Source organism: Centroberyx gerrardi, chromosome 19 (assembly GCF_048128805.1).
Source record: "Centroberyx gerrardi isolate f3 chromosome 19, fCenGer3.hap1.cur.20231027, whole genome shotgun sequence".
Lineage (NCBI taxonomy): Eukaryota > Metazoa > Chordata > Actinopteri > Beryciformes > Berycidae > Centroberyx > Centroberyx gerrardi.
Window position 1 is genome coordinate 10,484,933 of NC_136015.1, and position 18,789 is coordinate 10,503,721.

Below are 18,789 nucleotides of genomic sequence, written 5' to 3' on the forward strand. Positions count from 1 at the left end.
AAGTCCTTTAAAACAGAATGACTCCATTTTCTTTATTATCCTCGCGTTACTGGCATAGACAGTTTGTCCTCTTACGAGGAAGAAACGCAGAAACAACTCAAAAATGAGTTTCAACAACGTGACCCCCCCACTGGGAGATGAGAACAAGAAACTCGCAAACCATCTCTGAGGGATGCTTGGTGATCCTAGCCAATCAGAGACCACCTGGAGGTTCCATTACAGTGCACCATGGGATACTCTCCACCCCGGGATGAGAACCCATTTATGGGTGTGTGTGTGAATGTGTGTGACTGGAGAACTGTGTGTGTGCAAATGTGTGTGAGATAGGCATTGTGTATATGCATGTAAGTGTGTAAGTGAGCAGAACAGAGACGGAGACACTAGCCAATATGTGGGAGATAGTTAAGTTTCTCACTCTAAAAATACATTGAGTGGTGTGATGTTCGCATGTGACTAAAATCTGAAAAACATAATCACTCCACAGTAACTCAACCTTATCAGTCAAACATAAATCTCCATACTTTAAAGTATTCACTACTGCAAATAAAATAAATAGTTCTTAATTATTTCACTATGTATACATAAATTTACATACATATCATAATGTAACATTTCTTTGTTCCCACCAGAAAACACCCTTTAAAAAAAATCTGTTTTATCAAATAAATCAGCATGCAGAGGTATTTCGATAGAAAAAAATAAAGTCACTCATAAAACATTTGTATGCATACATTATGCACAGTGTAAAATAACAATACAGGTTGCTATTGTTTGCACTGATCCACTACAGGCTATGGCTAGCTCCATAGGTGAATTAATGAATGAACATTTCAGTGAAAATTGAAGGAAAGCTGAATATGACACATGTATTTAGGCAGCACCTGGTTCAAGCAAGTTGAGACTTCATATGAAATGAGACTGGAAGCCGTGTAACATCTGTGTCATAAATGTTCCCATCACACACACATGAAGGGACACCAGAGTTGCAGACTTGCCCAGTGAGCTGAGGGACTGCTTACTCAGACTTTTAAGAAGTGAAATTGTGTAACCTTGTCTTTGAGTTCAATCTGTCAGGTACCAGCTGAGGAGAGGGTGGTCCAGCTATAAGTGTGTTTGTCTGACCCTTGACCCCTTGGCATAGGAGCAGACAGCAGGTCAGGTCCTCTAAATGTGCTTCACACTATACAGCACAGTGTATATAAGGCAGGTGAGGGTAAGTCATAGGGTTTATAGCATGGGACTCGCAACACCAGGGAGTTTGGGTTCAATTCCCACACCTATAGGCCACACATAATGTGTGTTCACATTAATGTCCATAGCATAGCAACATTTTAGTCCCTCTCCATTCGCGTCATACACCTGCATCCTCCCCCTGAAGACTACAAAATGGAGTAAAGTGCCAGGATGAGCTGGACTGGCCCGCCGCTGTTTCTCCCCCGAGGGTTTCTGGGAGTTGTAGGAAGCAGCGGGCGGAGCTCTACCACCACTTCTCGAAGAGGATTCTGTCTTTGGGGAGGCCGAGGTCCATGAGGGTCTGTGAGATGGCCTCGATCATGGGCGGGGGCCCGCACAGGTAACACAGAGTCCTCTGGGGGTCCACATGAGCCCGCAACTCCTCCTCTGTGATTCGCCCACCTGGGGAGACACAGGGGAAGCCAATCAATTCATCAAGGCTCAGTGTTGCGGCACCTCTTGCTTCTGTGTGTTCGAGTCTCCCGTGCGGTGCTTTGATAGCACCTGTTCTGCATGATGGCACAGATAAATCAACAAGAGTAGAGGCAGACTGTCATAGAATCTGACAGTCACTCAATCATTCCAACTAAATGAAGAGACGTGTGTTATGTGTGTGTGTGAGTGTGTGTGTGGGCATTACTTACGGTTGATAAATGGCCGGAGGTGCGGGTCATCGTCTGTGCTCTGCTGAGTGATGTGGAAGTCGCAGGAGAACTTGTCAGGAAACTCCCGACACACTTCGATGATGGTATTCTGAGGACACAGGAGGCAGGGAGTAATTAAGATGTAATATAGTTTCTCCTAACCTACTGCTGCACAATTTCTCATATACTCTACAGGCACACATGCGAACACACTCTTGTACACCTATGCTGAGATATCCTTACACTCCGCCGACCAACTGGGAAAACCTGGGTAGGGAAAGTGAGTGAGAACCGTCAAGGCACTTAACACTGATGTGCTCCAGTGGAGCTGCTCAGTGGGCAACAGTAGGAGACTGTGGTTGTACTGGGCAGCTCCCAGCTGTGAATGTGTGGAACTGTCTAACTGTGAAGTGCGGCGGCACTGAAAAAAAAAGGACACCTGCTCAGTCAGCTTTCCCTAGATTAAAAAAAGGGGGACAAAAAAGAAAAAAAAACTCCCACACTCTTGCTCCATCACTCATCATAAAGTCTTGTATTACTATTGTTGTTAGGACATCCCTTTCATAATATTCATTTCAAGACCGTCCTTCAACTGGAGGACCAGGGTTCAAGCCCCTATGATGGCAAGCATCCACCCTGCTGAAGTGTCCGTACAAGACACTGAATCCCTACCAGCTCCAGGGTCGCTGCTTTGTAGCTGACCCTGACCTCTGACCTCCCTCTGGAGGGGGCAGTGTTTCCCACAGAATTCGAATGTACTTGTGGTGGTAGGTGGGTTGGCAAGGGGGGGGGGTGAGTGCCTTTTTATTCTTGTATTCTTATATTGTCAATATATAGGCTAATATCAATAAAGGATCCCACTACCTGGATGGCTGAAAATATATCTAATGTACTCCATTTTAAATAGTTCCATTTGTCAAACAAATAACTAACCTGTATATATCTAAAGTACTTTGTGTCAAAGATAACATAACTTAAAAATATAAACAGTGCTACACTGTTCTGTTTGTTGCTTGCTTTTGTCTACAAGGTGAAGAATAGAAATGAGACTCCTTTTACAGAGAAATCAGCTGTTCTGCCCTCTGCCCTGCTGCATCTCTCTGTGCTGTCAGTCTCTCCTGTATCTTTACATCGTTACATTACAGCCTTTGATATTATTATCTAACGTTACTCTGTTTTACTGCTCAGCAGCTCCTCTGGTCCAGACTGTCCTGCTCCTCCTCAGGACCAGTCCTTTTCCTTCTTTGAAAATATTTTTCAATATTAATCTGGATTGAGGGAGCAAACATTCAGAGTCAAGAGTTAAAAAGTTAATATTAACGTTATCGGTCCACTCGGTGGATACTGACTAGCAGCTAGGCTATACAGCGTGCTAATCTCAGAAACTCAGCTGTATTCCGAGTAACGTTAACTGTTAGTTCTTCTTTTCGGGAATTCAGTCGGCCGTCTTCTTGGCATGGAAAAAAAATATCCCTCACACGTGTGCAGAGGGAGGCGAACAGACGGGTCCAGAGAGAGAGAGAGAGAGAGAGAGAGAGAGAGAGAGAGAGAGAGAGAGAGAGAGAGAGAGAGAGAGAGAGAGAGAGAGAGAGAGAGAGAGAGAGAGAGAGAGAGAGAGAGAGAGAGAGAGAGAGAGAGAGAGAGTGCGAGAGAGAGAGGTCGCGTGGAGCAATTAGGGGCTGAGCGAATGAATGCGCTACACGCAGTTTTACGATTATAGTTTCATATAAAGTTTTCTGTGTGTGGGAAACCCTGGAGGGGTAACTTAGAGTGAGGGGAGATTGTCCACTAGTTAATCGATCGCGGATGGCGTCGTTCTCGGACGGATAAAAAAATAAAAATAAAAAATGCTAAAATGGGTCGCCAAATATACTTTGGCGGCCGTTAATATACCTGGGCGGCCCGCCCAAGTAAAGTCTATGTGTGGGAAACACTGGGGGGGCAAGCAAAAATGGATCAAGGATTATACATTACTAAATCTAACCCCTCATCCTAAAATGCCGTCTTTTCAAGGCATGAGGACTAGCCCAAAAGTCCCCAACGTCCCCTAAAAGTCCTCATTCCAACCTTCCGAGACTCAAACCAGTCCTTTTATAACACAAATACACACACACAGACACACCTTGAAGAGCAGTTCCTGGGTGTTCTTGGCGCTGTAGCAGAGGTGGGTGGAGCCTATGTGGTAGTCCCGCCCCTCGGAGGCGCGGTTGAGATGCAGCAGGTCCGCCGCGTGCAGCAGGATGGAGTAGAGCGGGTTGATGCCCACGCCTCCCGCCACCAGCAGCAGATCGACCGAGGGGTCGGAGGGCGAGGGGTCGAAGTAGAAGTTCCCGCCGACCCGCATGGCTACGCTGGAACCCACCGTACACTGGGAGGTAGGGAGGGAACGAGGGACAGAAAGAAAGACAGGGTTCAAAATAGAGACAGAAATTGGGAAAGCCAGGCGTGGCAGAAATGGCAAGGAGACTCTGTTGCGTTGGACACTCGGACACTTAAATGTCTGAGACTGTTCAAGTCCCAACTTTTCTCTTCCCTCAGTGACAGGAAAAGGTCTTCTCTGGGAATTAAAAAATAACTCAACCAACGCAGTATCAGTTTAGCTACATCTAACACTAAGACTAGCCTCAGGGGATGCAACAGTGAGAAGACGCTTTTAGATCGGCGAGCGCACGCACACCCAACCTCTGCTATTGGACGGGTGGGAGTAATTTCGTAGCTTGTGTGGGGAGGGAGGTCTTTTGAAGTCATAAGGAGCAATAAATATGCCTTCATCTCCTTTTGTACACATGTGACTGCACACTCTCTATCATGGTCCCCCTACACTCTTCCTCCTCCCAGGGAAGAGACAGAATGCAGTATCAAACAAAAGGCTCATCAAACGATCCCAGAGCTGAGAGCTCCAAGTCTCTAAACACTGGAACACATCACACTGCTTTTTCTGTTACTTACTGACACGCAGCCTAGTGCTCAGAGCTACTTATTAGGGCCGATCATCGAACACAAAAAGCTGCTTCAGAGGACACAAAAGGAAAGGCAAGCTGGAAAGGATTTCTACTGTGGTCTTCTGAAGCTACTGAGACTGACAAAAACGGGCTTATATGTTTCATTCCAACATGAGATGTCCACCATTTGGAAAAAACAGACACCTACTTGTACACCTACTCTTAAATGATTGATAGCACAGAAATGAAAACAAGTACAGTACTTTTTAAAGCAAGTCCTGACAAACTGAAAATACTTTTACATACTGGTTCCTCTACGTTTTCCAAGTATTGCATGAAGAACTTCAGGCAATGACTGTTTTTCCAGAAATAGATACCGATTTTACAAGTGAACTCTTAATTTGTGGCAAAGATTTAACAAACTTTACTCTCTCATGCTCTCTCTCTCCATGGTTTACCTAACCATTAACTTTCTCCTCTCTTTCTGTTTCTCTCTCTCTCCCTCTTTAACCTTTGCTTTTTCTCTTTATTGTTTGCCTAACCATTAACTTCTCCTCTCTCTAGCCTAACCGTCATTTTGAGACAATTCTGTTTCATTTTCATGAACACTTCCAAGTTGATGTTTTGAGCCATCAAGCCGCTCCAGCTAATATTCCCACTTCACAAGAACACAGCAAAAACTACATCCGCATTCACAAAGGTGGGATAGTCGTAATAGAGTGGAACAAATAGGGAGACAGCTGATACCATTTGTAAGCAACTCCCCATCTTTCACCAGGCCCTGTATCTTTGGATCGGTACAGCCCTTTCGGTCCTTGCCCTCTCACCTCCTCCATCGCTCTTTCCATCTCTCTCTCACTGATACACATACATGCAAATGCTGTCTTACGGACCAACATACAACCCTGTGGATGACCAAACCTACCCCTCCCTGAGCATCCCTATTCCCTATGACCGTCACACTCACCGCGGTGTGGATCCAGTGTGCCGGCGGGTGTTTGGTGTATTTGACGGCCAGCTCGATGACGCCCTCCCTCTGCAGCAGGCCGGGGCTGGAACACATGGAGAAACCTCCCACCTTCTCCAGGCCGGGGATCAGGAAGTCCACCCTGCACACACCACCATGAGGAAACATCGTCAGAAGGCTCAAAACGTGATCGTCAGATGCTAATCGATCAATTCATCAGTCAACTGCTTTATTACATACAGAATTTGTTATCTGAGCTTGATTACCCGTATTTGGGCTAAACTCTGATGTATTAAAAAAAATTCACATCACTATGGAGGAATTGAAAAGGTGGTGCTGAAACTATGTGAAGTTATAATAACTATCTATTCCATGGTTATAAAAACAGCAATTCCTATTTCATAACATAACATGACAATATTTAGCCTGATCAGAAACATGGTATGACTATGGTCATGATGTTTTATAACTATGGTTATTCTGACTAGAAACATAACTTTAGTTACAATGTTGTGAAGTATAACTACAGTTATTCCATTTCATAACTATGGTTATTGTGATTTCAAACACAACTGCGGTTATTCTGACTGGAAAAATAACTGTTTATTCTGATTTCAAACAAAACAATGGTTAGGCTATTTACTGAGTAGAAACAAGCTGAATTGAAGGTCAAAGTCTGAATGTGGGTAGGGTGGTGCCCTTTGACCTCAGTGAAGTGGGCAGCCTATTCTAGAGACCATGTGGAACAAAACACAACCAGATGCGGACTTGCCCGCTCTTTCGTTTATTGAAAGTTTACCGTCCAAGCCTTACATCCAACATGGTTGCAACTGTCCATCAACTAGCATAACTAAGTATACCCGGAGGAAAACAACAATGCTAAACAGTTGGACTGATGTTCCACCAGCACAATGACCCACTGTTGTGCTGGAGAGAGACTCAGAGTCCACAACCCTCAGAGGCATCATAAATATGGATCTGCGGTGAAGACGCGCACATATGTTCCACCCACCTCCTCCTCCTCCTCTCCCACCTGGAGACGAAGGACCAAACAATCCTCTTTCTCAGAGACACAGAAACTCGAGGATTTCCATCTATTTACATTCATTATCAGTCGCCGCAGGGCAACTGGCTGACTGTTATATATCTCACCACCGCCCACCCACAGTATGGGCTGATGTACATTTACTGGGATGAATGTGCAGCTATGGTACACTAATTAACATGGGCAACACTGACTGACAGACAAACAGACTTGGGTGAAAAAGGAGCCTGTACCTCAGCACCTGCTTGTCTTGGCATTATGTTTATATGAGTCACATGAAATCATCTGAACAGCTAAAACATTTCCCATCCTGATCTGTCACTGTCAGTCAAATGAAGAAAAAAAAAGCTGTAGCTGTAGTTCATATAGCGCTTACCTGCACAGATCTTCGAACAAATTCCAGTTTAAAATTCCTCTAAACAATATCATTTGACAGCAACTGTGAATCATTCGTAAGATTTGGCTAATTATTACCTTTGTTTTACTTGATACACTCTTTTACAACTCATTCTCTTTATCTCGGCAACAATAATCTTGGGATGGCTTTCATAGCAATTGCAGTGTAGGATTGTAACTTATGTTTACTAAGTAACAATAACAGTACTAAGTAACAGTTGCTGTTTTATAAGAGATGAAAGCCACATTGACAATGGCAAGACAAATCTGAGACAATGCCACCCCCTTGTGGTGACTAGAAGCATTACAGGCATAATAAAAGGATTGTGCGGGTATTACAATGCAACGTGACATTGTTGCTTCTCCTGATAACAAAAGTTCAATGAGCTGGACAAGACTTAACCCTTTTGACCTTATGTTCTAGAAAATGTCCAAAACAATATGTTTTCTGATTCCAGTGAGGACTAAAATAGAGACACCAGCCACATGTCATGTACCACCTTCCTCTAGGAGGAGAACAACAGCAACAACAACCTCCTCTCCATGTTGTGTTGTTAAAACAAATGTGGAGTCTTTCCTCTACTCACCACTGTCCTGCTTTGAAGCTGAAGTCTGGATGGACGGCGAGTCTCAAACGTTTCACCGTCTCCGACTCACTGATGATGCCACACACTTGAGCGGGATACAGAGCCTGAGGTAAACAGACAGTCAGGCACAAAATGCAGGAGTACACACACACACACACAGGGCTGGATTGTAGGAATGGGATATCAAGGTGTAGGGGTGGATTATCATTACATGAAACCCCAAACAAGCAACATTGCTGAAGGATACTGTCAAGATGGTCCCATTCCAGTAAAAAACATCAACTTACATTTTGTCTGTAGTTGCTGGCCGTCTTCTCAAGATGGTCCATTTCTCTCTTGGATGACATATTTCTGCTAAAATAAAGCAGGTAGTTTTTAGTCACTTGTCTTGTATGTCAAATATCCTCTTAGGGATTTAGTGCCTACACAGTATACAGTAGCCTTACGTGACAGCAACACACAAAACAAGCAAGTGGACTTTCACCTCACTGTCAGCAAGCTCCAACAAACTTCATGTAAATCTGACACTGGCAAGTAGTTCCGGGTGTACTACTAGCACGCCTCGTCTTTGGATAATGTCAAAATACAGCTCCTGTGTTGTCAGTCCCCTGGTTTCTACAATGCCACACAGCAGGCCACAACAAAGCCGGGCACATTCCAGATGAAACCCACCTTGTGATGGAGGTGGGGCCCAGGACCCGGCGGCAGAGCAGACCGGCGGCTGGAGCCGGCGAGGTGAAGCTTCGAGCGGCTGAGGTCAGGATGCAGGGGACACTCATCGCGACCTGGGTGGATGTCGGAGTATTGCAGCGCTGGACAGGAGAGGAACATGACATCTCGCGTTAGCTGTCACAGACTAACTCCTGTTGTTTACATTTAACATTATTAGCAGTCAGATTGACACATGGGCTTTTTAATGATGAACGATAATGAATGTTGGCAATGACAGTCTATTCCAATGACCCTTAATGTTAGCTAAGATGTGGGAGAACAGGGCACGCCAAACTCCATTCAAAAATCACACTATTTAATGTGGCCTTGCTAGGCAGGCGTTACATGTGTCATAAAACATGACTCAAGACCTTTCCTGAATCCTTAGGAACCTCTCTTTAATTGTGCATCATATAACCTTCCAAGCAACAGTTTATGTCAATAAAATCTATTTTTCACTGCTTGCTACCGCCCACCGTGATGCATTTTGTTGGAAGAATAACGGGCGAGCCGTTTATAAAATTTTACATTTTATCGAAATAAAAGCTGCTTGGTGTATTGGATCTATGCCGACTTAAAAAGTGGGTAGTATAGGTTCTATCGGTATGTACCTTTGCCGGTGTCAACTGGAGCAGATGTTTTAATGGAGTTTGGCGTGAGAACAGCACGTACCGAGCTAGCGTTAGCTCGCTAGCAAGGCCGGTTACTGGCAAATGTCTGTCATTTATTTGACTGACACGTATAACTATCCCAAACAACGAGCTGCTGAGTTGTTTTTCTTACCAAAAGAAGATAACGTTGTACTTCTGTCAAATGTTCTTCATAATTCGCTCCCTTTGGTAACCTTCTTCATCATATGACGATTACATGAATCCCAACTTTGACCTCAGGAAGTGAATACCGGCGTGATTCCTATGCTCACGCCTTTCACAATTGCGCACAAAATACGCATATACATGAACTTTGACAGCATAACAGTCTTCCATGAACTATTATTTAATCAAATTAACATATTTAACAAAGTCATTTTAAATAAAGACATTTTCAACACATCACTTATTTCATTATTTTATTTAATCTATCATTTATTTATATTTCACACTAAAAATTGTATTTGCAATCCTTAAAACAGGAACAAAAAGAGCTGAGTGGCTAACTGGAGCAAAAAAAAGTGTATATTTTGTATAGTTTTTGATATATATTTCTAGTTATATACATTTCACCATGGGCATATGCCACTATATGTTTAGCCCATACATGATAATATGTGCCTATAGGATTCACATCTTACAGATCCACCAATCAAAAGTCCCTCTGTGCTTTCTGTGTCAGGCACCCTTGGGAGCCACCAGTTGCTCAAAGTGCCACTGTTGTCGGGGGTGATGGGTGCAGGAGCGCAGGAAGAGACCTCTCTCGCTGGTAGGGGTGTTAACTTCTCCTCCCTGACCGCCGTCGCTCTGTGGAAGCCCTCCCTCCTTCACAGCCTCCACACAGAGCTGGGACTGTAGGTGAACCAGCTGGCCGCTCAGCTGCAGGGTGGGAAACAGACGCACTGTGTTAGTCAAACTGAGAGTACTGAGAAGTTTAATGTGATACTGAATGAGTCCTGGTCATATCGTGATCCCTGACCCTTGACCCCTGGCTCGCCTTTATGAACTTCCACTGGAGCTTGCTGTTGGTTGGCTGGTGGGCGGGGCAGGGGGAGAGGACCACCCTCTCTCCCTTGGCGTCAAAACACAGAGCACCCATGGGTCCCCACCGCACCTCACCCATAGAGTTCAGGTCACAGTGCTGGAATGAGGACAGAGACCCATTGTCACCCATTGTCATTTGTCATTCTCAGATTTCGATCTGTACCAGGGTTGGGGTCAATTCATGAATGAACTCATCAATTCCAATTCAACTGATTCCATTCCATGTTTTTTTCTTTTTTCTTACCACATATCTGAGTTTATACGAAATGTTATATATTATCAATACTGAATAACATAAAATGTTAAAGGTACCTTTCAGCTGGTATTTGGTGCAGAACATGTAATCATAATCCATTATGATTGAATGTATTTGATTTGTTTAACTGTTTTTATTTGATTCATAATGTTTGATTTATAATGTTTAGCAAGTCAAGACAACCTCTCTCTTAGAAGTGGAATTTCATGGAATTTCATGGAATTTCATGGAATTCAGTTCTGATTCCTGTCATTCCAATTCAATTCCAATTCTGTTTCCTTAGAGCTGTGTGCAAGTCCAACTCCAACTCCAACTTGTGAACAACATGGGACCATTCATGATCCTGATCCATACTCATCAGTATAATCATCATGGTCAACATCATTATTATACAGTGTTGTCATGGTTACCTGGTTGCCAGTGCCGCTGCATGGCGCTATGTTCATGGCCCCACCCTGCAGTCCCTGCCCTCGGGGGAAGTCTGCACAGCTGCCAGTGCCGACATTGTACAGCTTCAAACAGGCACAAAATGTGACACATTACAGTCTGTCATGTCCATTATAGAAAAGTAAGTGTGCATTCTTACCAAATGTGTGTGTGCGTGTGTGTGTGTGTTTGCTACCTCTCCTGACAGCGCAGGTCTGTCCTGGGGGATGTAGAGTTCTGGGAAGACCGTAGTCAGAAACCAGTGGAAGTTCCTGCAGCCTAAATTCTTCTTCAGTCTCAGACGCTCTGTGATGTTCGGGCTCTCAGACTAAACACAAGAAAGAACGTTTTTACATTTTAGATTTTAGCCATTTAGCTAATTAACAGTAGAACATGCTTTGATTCTGAGATCTAGTAGAAGTGATTTTTTTGTACACACACACATACACACAGAAACAAATGCCCACACACATGATCCCTTGACCAAAATCCCCACATCACACACACACACACCTGCCTGATGAAGTGAGCCAGCGTGTCTCTCCTGTAGAAGATCTTCCTGTAGGCGTCCATCCAGGTGTCGGCGATGCGGATCTTGTTCTTCTGCAGCAGCTCCTGGTCGGGAAGGCGGTAGGGCAGGTGGTGGCGGTCTAGGTGGGCCACGTGGGAGCAGGGGACCACCTCCATGGAGCCTCCGCAGGACCACACCTGGGATTACATCACAGGTCAAAACAAGATTAGAACCTCAGCGTTTTTACTGTTACATGCCTTTTATTGCACTTTGTCACAATCGTTTGAAAAGGAAATGTATTTTACTCTTATTCTTATATTATATTTAGACAGTATTAGTAGTAAATGTGTAATTATTAGTAGTAGTATGAGTAGGAGCATTAGTAATAGTATTACCAGTAGTAGTAGTAATAGTAGTAATAATAATAGTAGTAGTAATAGTAATAGTATTCCGATTAGTATTAGGATAAGAAGTGATGTTGTATGTTGGTGCACAAATGGTCTGTGGTTATGTAAATTGCATATGGATTTCATTTCTACACACTGCAGCATTTTAAACTGTAGACATTTTTATCTTTGGTTCCACAACACGAGTTTCACTGTTCATCTGCAACCAGAGGTGTTGTAACATTTTGTTCTTGCACCTGTGCTTTGTCACGCGGCCGGGACATTCCCAGACCGCTATTCAACCTGAGCTTTCCATTTGCGAAAGACATCATGTCCCAGCGCAGCATTCCGGAGGGCCTCGCAGAAGGCCACTGAATCACTCAAGCTAAGCATTCCTAAAATAATGCACATGACTAAGATAGCAAGCAAGGACAGTATGTCATCTCACTGTCTCGTGTAAGTGTGTAGATGGGAGGATTCGGCTGGAAAGCTGATGTCATATCAGTTTTTGCTTTACCCTGATTGACAGCTCGATCTGCTCCGCCCCCCACAGCAGCATCCCAGGGTCGTAGGCTCCCACACTCTGGAAGAAATGCCTGTCGATGGCCAGGACTCCTCCACCTAAGGCCGGGCTCCTATTGCAGCCAGAATCACAATCATTTTACTGACCAAGAACAATAAATATACAGAATAAATATATATATACACACATGACAAACCTACAGAGCATCACAGCCTCATGTTACGTGGAAAAAGGGACAATGCAAGACATACTCCGGCAAGTGGGCGATTTTTCTACATAGGATACACATTCAGTAAGAAAGAAATCAAGGAGAGCACAGATGGATCAATGGCTTTGAACAATAGAAGCATCTCAACAGCACAAATTAGCTCCTCTAATGGTCTGTTAAAATAATGTTATAATGTTAATGTGCTATATTAATTATTCACACAACAGCCCCAACTTGTATCTGTATCTTTGTCAACCTGATGTTTCCAACTCTTTTCAACACTTTTCAAGGCTAGAGGTCACTTCTGCACCCAGAAACATAAAAGAACATAACACATATTGGATTGATGCTTCCTTTTGTGGTTCACTCAGCAATTCTTCAACCCAAACCTGACCTTTTCAGGTATATAATCAGGTCACAGAAGCCCAGGTCAGGTCAGTTTGTCCTGAAGCAGCTGTATATTCACCTGACAGGTTGTACGGCCGAGTCTGGCTCTTTCTCTAGAAGCCGAGGGTTCGATTCCCAGTGGAAGTCAAGCCTCCAGTCGAACACTCCCCTGACTGGCCACTGGGTGGCATTGTACTGGAAGGTCTGCCAGTCTATCACATCCATGATGGGGGACACCACTCTAGTCCTGCACAGAGACACCACAGGGAAACATTCATTTGAACATTACTAGCAGTCGCTTTCATATTCAAAATGAGGTCGGTGCTGTGCATGGGAAGTGGCATCCTGTCAGTCAAACATTTAAACCAATGGAGAGTTTAAAATTCTCAACCAGCCCCTGTTTCATTCTCTCTTATCATTCAAAGTGTGTGCGTGTCTATGTGAGATGAGTACTGAGAAGAGGAAAAATGTTTCATCAGCAGTGGGGGCCAGGTGCGTGCGTGCGTGTGTGTGTGTGTGTGTGTGTGTGTGTGTGTGTGTGTGTGTGTGTGTGTTTATGCATGCAAGTGGTATGTGTACATCTGGGTGTGTTCCAGAGCGGGCTAGCTTGTGCCAAGGCAGTCAAGTTCAACATCAACACACGCTGTCCGTTGTTGTGGTCTGCTCTGGTTTACAGACACGTATGTAACTTGATATATTTTTCCCAAAAAGCCGCGTGTGATGTGATGTGATGTTCGGAAGGGGATGGAAAGCAGAGATTAAAGGAGGGAGAAAGAAAGAAAGAAATGGGAGCGGGGTCAAACATGTGGCTGAGAGAGTTGAGTGGTTGCAGATTCCAGGCTAAGAGTTCAGCCTAATTACCTAGTCTAATTAGAGCCACTCTGCAGGCAGCCTGAGACACAAGACCAGAGCCAAATCATGGGAGCTGAGGCTTGAATACACACAACACACACACATCCCCTGACTTACTAATGAAGGAAGACAATTGGTAACTCTGAACCCTCCATCTTCTCACTTCTCACAAGTGGTTCTGAGTGTGCAGTTGAGTGTGAGGCGGATGTGTGTGTGTGTGTGTGTGTGTGTGTGTGTGTGTGTGTGTGTGTGTCGAGCCGCGGTGAACAACAAGCAGCCAGGCTCACAGATAGGCCCATAGGCACAGCTGCTGGGCCTGGGTATGTTTTCCCAGGACAAATTGATATCTGGACTCTAATTGCTCCTTATGTCAGTTATAAACTCTGCACAGCTGCACATTTTACATTACATTTTACATGTTTGGCAATTAGTCGACACTCTTATCCAGAGCAGCTCACAGTTCCACAACTCTGCCTTAATCACCAAAATTACAAGCAAACAAAAAGTAGGAGTGCAAAGGTACAATACTCCCGTGATCTTAGAACAATCATGCAAAAGCAAAGTGCTAGGGAATGAAATAGATTAGGAGCTAAAGAGAGAGATAGGGAGTTTTTGTATTTTTCATTCATTATTTTTAGAGAGCAATTAGAGTGAATTAGAGTGAGAGGGGTATTTATTCAGCGGGCAGAGGGTCAGGTGATGTGTGCATGTGGTACCTGTCCTGGGCCACTCTCTCCAGCAGCGGCTCCAGCCAGCCGCTGTGGCACTCACAGTGGGAGTCCATGAACACCAGCACCTCGCCCGCAGCCCTGGCAGCACCTAGGGAACGGCACCCGCCGACACCCAGGCGCTTGGTGCTGCGAATCAAACGCACCCCGTCCAAGTGAGCCACATACTCACTCAGCACACTCTTCAGGTGCCCTGAGGAGCACAGAGACAGACAGAGAGAGCGATATGGATGAACGGATGGATGGATGGATGGATGGATGGATGAATGGATGGATGGATGGATGGATGGATGGGGACAGGCAGAGAAACGCACCATGCTGGCTGAGGTCGTCCACCAGCAGGACCTCCCGCAGGTGCTGTCTGGGTACGGTATCCAGCACGCTGTGCACGGTGCGCAGGAGCGTGGACCAAGCCTCGTCATGGAAACAGATAACGATGCTGGCCGACGGCAGCGACTCACTGTATTGCTCTCCCGAACACCTGTCCGGTGACGGATAGAATGGGTTGAAAACAAATACACACTATCGAAACAATAAGCTCTAAATGGGTGTAAATGTAGACTTAAAATATTCCTCAAAGTATTTTCACTGCAAAAGGCAAACATTTTGAGTGACATCTTGGTTTCTGGACTAGTTTTTGGTCGTGCGCTTTTGGCCACTGCGCCGGGCACTTACGCAGGATGGCGCGCCTCGGGCAACCTGCGATGCAGTGAAATCCTCTCGCTAACCACCTCGTTGAAGCCGTATTTCTGCACCGCAGACAGTTCCATGTCCCTCTCCAAACCCTCCAGCTTTAGCCTCACCGCTTTCCCCATTTCCCCGTGCGTCAGGGGCGCGGGAACCGTGGTGTCCCTGTTTGCTCCCGGCAAAAGCACCTTGTAGCTCCCCTTCCTCTGCGGCGGGTTCTTGCTGCCCTGTGTTGATGGCACGAATAAAAGCTGGTCCTCTTGGAGAGAGGTGAGTGGGGAGAGACCCACATCGAGCTCCAGAGCCGGGTCTCGGGAATCGACGATGACCTCCAGGTCCGGTGGGCTGGGGACCCGCTGGAGGGGACGGCGGGGAGGGCGCGGAGCTTTCTGGTGGTTCTGGTCCCGGTAAAGGCGGTCCGAGAGCGTCAGCGTAACTAGGGCGAGGGCGAGGAGCAGCAGCCAGAGACAGAGCATCCTCCGCCGGACGGCTCTAGCTCTGCCCCACAGCCTCATACTGGAACGGAGAGGGGGAAGAGGAGAGGGAGGTAGAGGCGTTCAGAAGTTAGCCCAGTGCTGTCTTGTCCTCCCCATTTTGAGATGATGGCTTTGCCTCAACTCTGATGCCGATTGCATGTTACCAAAGTGGTGAGTGTAGACAGAAAGGATCCAAGAAACAGATTTAAAGAGAAAACATCGCACACATGAATCAATCTTCAGAAGAGTAGGACCGCATCTGCAGGGCGTCGGACCCGGGACGCAAGTGACAGACCAGGCAGGTTCAAGACAAACCCTCAACTTCTAAATGGTGGAGGTGCAGGCTTTGCCCTCTCATCCAGCTCATCCCGCGGTCCTAAAGCCTGCGCATAATTTAACCCACAAATAACGGCTGCAAGATGCACCTGTTTATGGATATGCAACTTGTTTATGGAGCCCATTCTGCTAAATTCTAAAAACAATATTAAAAACAAAAAACAATAAAACAACCTTATTAAAACACATAATATTCCTAGGGACTTAAAGTGTGGTATACTCTGTGGTATTCAACAGTGAGTTTAGTACTTGCATGGACCTTGTACTTATGGTGTCACTACAATATTCCTCTAAAGACTTATAATTTTATTTGAATAAAAGCCTATATCTTTCTAAAAGTAATTCGGCTACAGAACTGCTTGTTATTTTTCGTGATGGAAAAGACAGACACGCTATCTGTCTATAAGGAACAATAAAAAGTTATGAATAAGCCCACATTGCAGCGGGATGAGTCAACGTGTTTATGTCTCTCTTTCGCTCCAGTGTATGTGTGAGCTGGTTTAGTGGAGGCGTCTCCTGGTGCGTCACACATCAAAGATGCTCTCTCCGGCCAGCTGGCGGCGGGCCCCGCGGTCCCATGACCGTCTGTCGGTGCCGGGAAGCGGGGCGGCCGCAGCCACGATCTCCCCGGTTCTCATATGGAGTCTTGGCAGCCGCCACTGCTGTTTTCATCTGAATGGAGACGGTGGCGCGCTTGGCTCCACATACAAAGCCGGAGCGCTCTGTCCGTCCCGATTTGACTTTTGAGCAAGTGGAAACTAGGCTGTTGTTTCTTTTTTTTCCTCAGTTCTCTCGCTTGTTTTCGGGATGAGGTGTAGGAATGGGCAGAGATGTAGTGGAAGGTAAACCCACCTAAACTCATTGCAATCACCTGAAATTCAAAGTACAGGCTACATCATAATAAGTATAGCATGAAAAAATAGGTTATATAAAGATGTAGGGTATTTTATGGGAAAATGCAAACTACTTTTTCTGGAGACAGGCTATCAAAGTTTTTTTTTGCACTGGTGGTTGTTTGCCTTATAGCTTTAGGCTGAAATAAATCTTTAAGAAATTCAAAGTATGCTTTACATACATAGTTGTATCATGCTGAGGTTATATGTAAAGAGTATTTCAAGGGAAAAGGCATACATTAATACTTTTTCTGCACATATAAACAGTCCAAGTGACCTCAAAGTGGTTGTTTGCCTTATGATGACTGGACTTAGTGACCTCTACATCACTGGGAATGGATCAGTGTTTGTACCATTTTGTAAGACATTTCATACAGTGGTAGAACCAGAATGCATCAACTTGCTCTCTACACAGACTCTGCTCTGTATTGCGGCTGACTTGGGCTGTGAAAGGCCACTGCATGCAACTTGGCAGCAGCCTACTGTGTGCCGAGCTTTGAAGCCAGTTTGGCTGCTTTCAGAGACCAGTTGCCTGCGCTGGTGACTGTCTGCTGGCCGTTGTTTGTGTCTGTGATTAGGCCGTCCTGAGTGGGTGGATGGGATTAGCAGCTCCCAATATAGAGGGACACTCACCCCCTGCCCAGGATGACAGGGCAGGATGGCCTCTGATGATAATGATTACAGTACAGAGGACAGAGGGGAGGGGACACCTGGGGAGAGAGAGAGAAAGAGTGTGTGTGTGAGAGAGAGAGAGAGAGAGAGAGAGAGAGAGAGAGAGAGAGAGAGAGAGAGAGAGAAGTTGAAAGAGGGAAAGGGGAGTTTAGAGGGCGAGAAACTAAGCAAGACGAGCAAGAAGATGGAGGTGTTGCAAAGAGGGTGGAAATGAGGAAGAAGCATGCAAAGAGCAGGCGAGAGAGAGAGAGAGAGAGAGAGAGAGAGAGAGAGAGAGAGAGAGAGAGAGAGGGAGGGAGAGGGGGAGAGGTGGAGGTGGAGAAAGAGGAACAGAGAACTAGGCAAGTTACAAGGAGGGGACAAATGGAAAAACATTAACAATATTGTTTCGGGGCAGGTTCTCACAGAAGTGTACAGACACACACACACACACACACACACACACACAAAGAGAGAGACAGAGAGGGAGAGTGTTGACCCGGCTCCCAATTTGCTCCCAATTACTGATCTTGAGGGAATATGTTTATAAGCCACTAGTTTTGAAGGAAAGTAGGTCTACATGTATTTCCAGTGCTGCACAGTGAACACTCCCATATGTTCCATCCTCCAGCCAAAACACACTGAATTGAAGTTTCCACTGCCAGCACATTTCCAGACTAACACACACACACACGCATATGCACACACACACACACACAAGGTCCAGGGTCCAGTCCCACACATCCTCGGGAATGTGCCTGCATTCCAGCATCTCCTAGAAGCCAGCGCTGTAAATGAGAAGGCAGGACAAGTACTTGCATGCATCCTGCCTCCCTCCCTCCCTCACACACACACACACATAGCTACACACACACACACACACACACACCAGCTCGCAGAGAGACAATAAAAGTGGAAGACGAACTGGCTGTACAGTATATTTCTGGGTTGTTTTTCATTCATATTTCTGTTTTACAGCCAGTGATGTCTGGAGCCTTTAGTCTGGACTTTTGTCTGGAGAGAGAGAGAGAGAGAGAGAGAGAGAGAGAGAGAGAGAGAGAGAGAGAGAGCGAGCGAGCGAGCGAGCGAGCGAGCGAGAGAGAGAGAGAGAGAGAAAGGGAGAGAGAGAGAGAGAGAGAGAGAGAGAGAGAGAACACACAGAGAGAGAAACATGCGGAGTGGTGCTGCCCTCTACTGGAGGGTGAGCAGTATTGTTTTTCACCAACATGTCTGCCTACCCAACTTTCTCT

The 18,789-nt window shown here is 45.5% G+C and overlaps 2 protein-coding genes across 3 annotated transcripts; both read right to left on the minus strand.

The window, feature by feature from the left end:
* Positions 1 to 27: 27 nt before the first annotated feature.
* oxnad1 (oxidoreductase NAD-binding domain containing 1) lies at positions 28 to 9,399 on the minus strand. 2 transcript variants are annotated; one of them, XM_071896577.2, is made up of 8 exons: positions 9,309 to 9,399; positions 8,487 to 8,626; positions 8,102 to 8,165; positions 7,815 to 7,918; positions 5,787 to 5,928; positions 4,000 to 4,245; positions 1,878 to 1,986; positions 28 to 1,635 (listed from the first exon to the last, which is right to left on the minus strand). In XM_071896577.2, the coding sequence occupies exons 2-8, from the start codon at positions 8,591 to 8,593 to the stop codon at positions 1,478 to 1,480; spliced, it is 930 nt and encodes a 309-aa protein (XP_071752678.1). In that variant the 5' UTR covers positions 8,594 to 8,626; positions 9,309 to 9,399; the 3' UTR covers positions 28 to 1,477. The 2 variants fall into 2 exon arrangements, with proteins under 2 accessions (XP_071752678.1, XP_071752677.1); XM_071896576.2 differs by having other exon boundaries at positions 8,102 to 8,168.
* Positions 9,400 to 9,640: 241 nt separating this feature from the next.
* LOC139909479 (polypeptide N-acetylgalactosaminyltransferase 15-like) lies at positions 9,641 to 15,891 on the minus strand. The gene is made up of 10 exons (XM_071896579.2): positions 15,172 to 15,891; positions 14,811 to 14,977; positions 14,485 to 14,689; positions 12,996 to 13,163; positions 12,316 to 12,433; positions 11,415 to 11,609; positions 11,098 to 11,229; positions 10,886 to 10,987; positions 10,173 to 10,316; positions 9,641 to 10,054 (listed from the first exon to the last, which is right to left on the minus strand). Exons 1-10 carry the CDS (start codon positions 15,696 to 15,698, stop codon positions 9,854 to 9,856), a joined length of 1,959 nt encoding a protein of 652 aa, XP_071752680.1. The 5' UTR covers positions 15,699 to 15,891; the 3' UTR covers positions 9,641 to 9,853.
* Between the last annotated feature and the right edge of the window lie 2,898 nt (positions 15,892 to 18,789).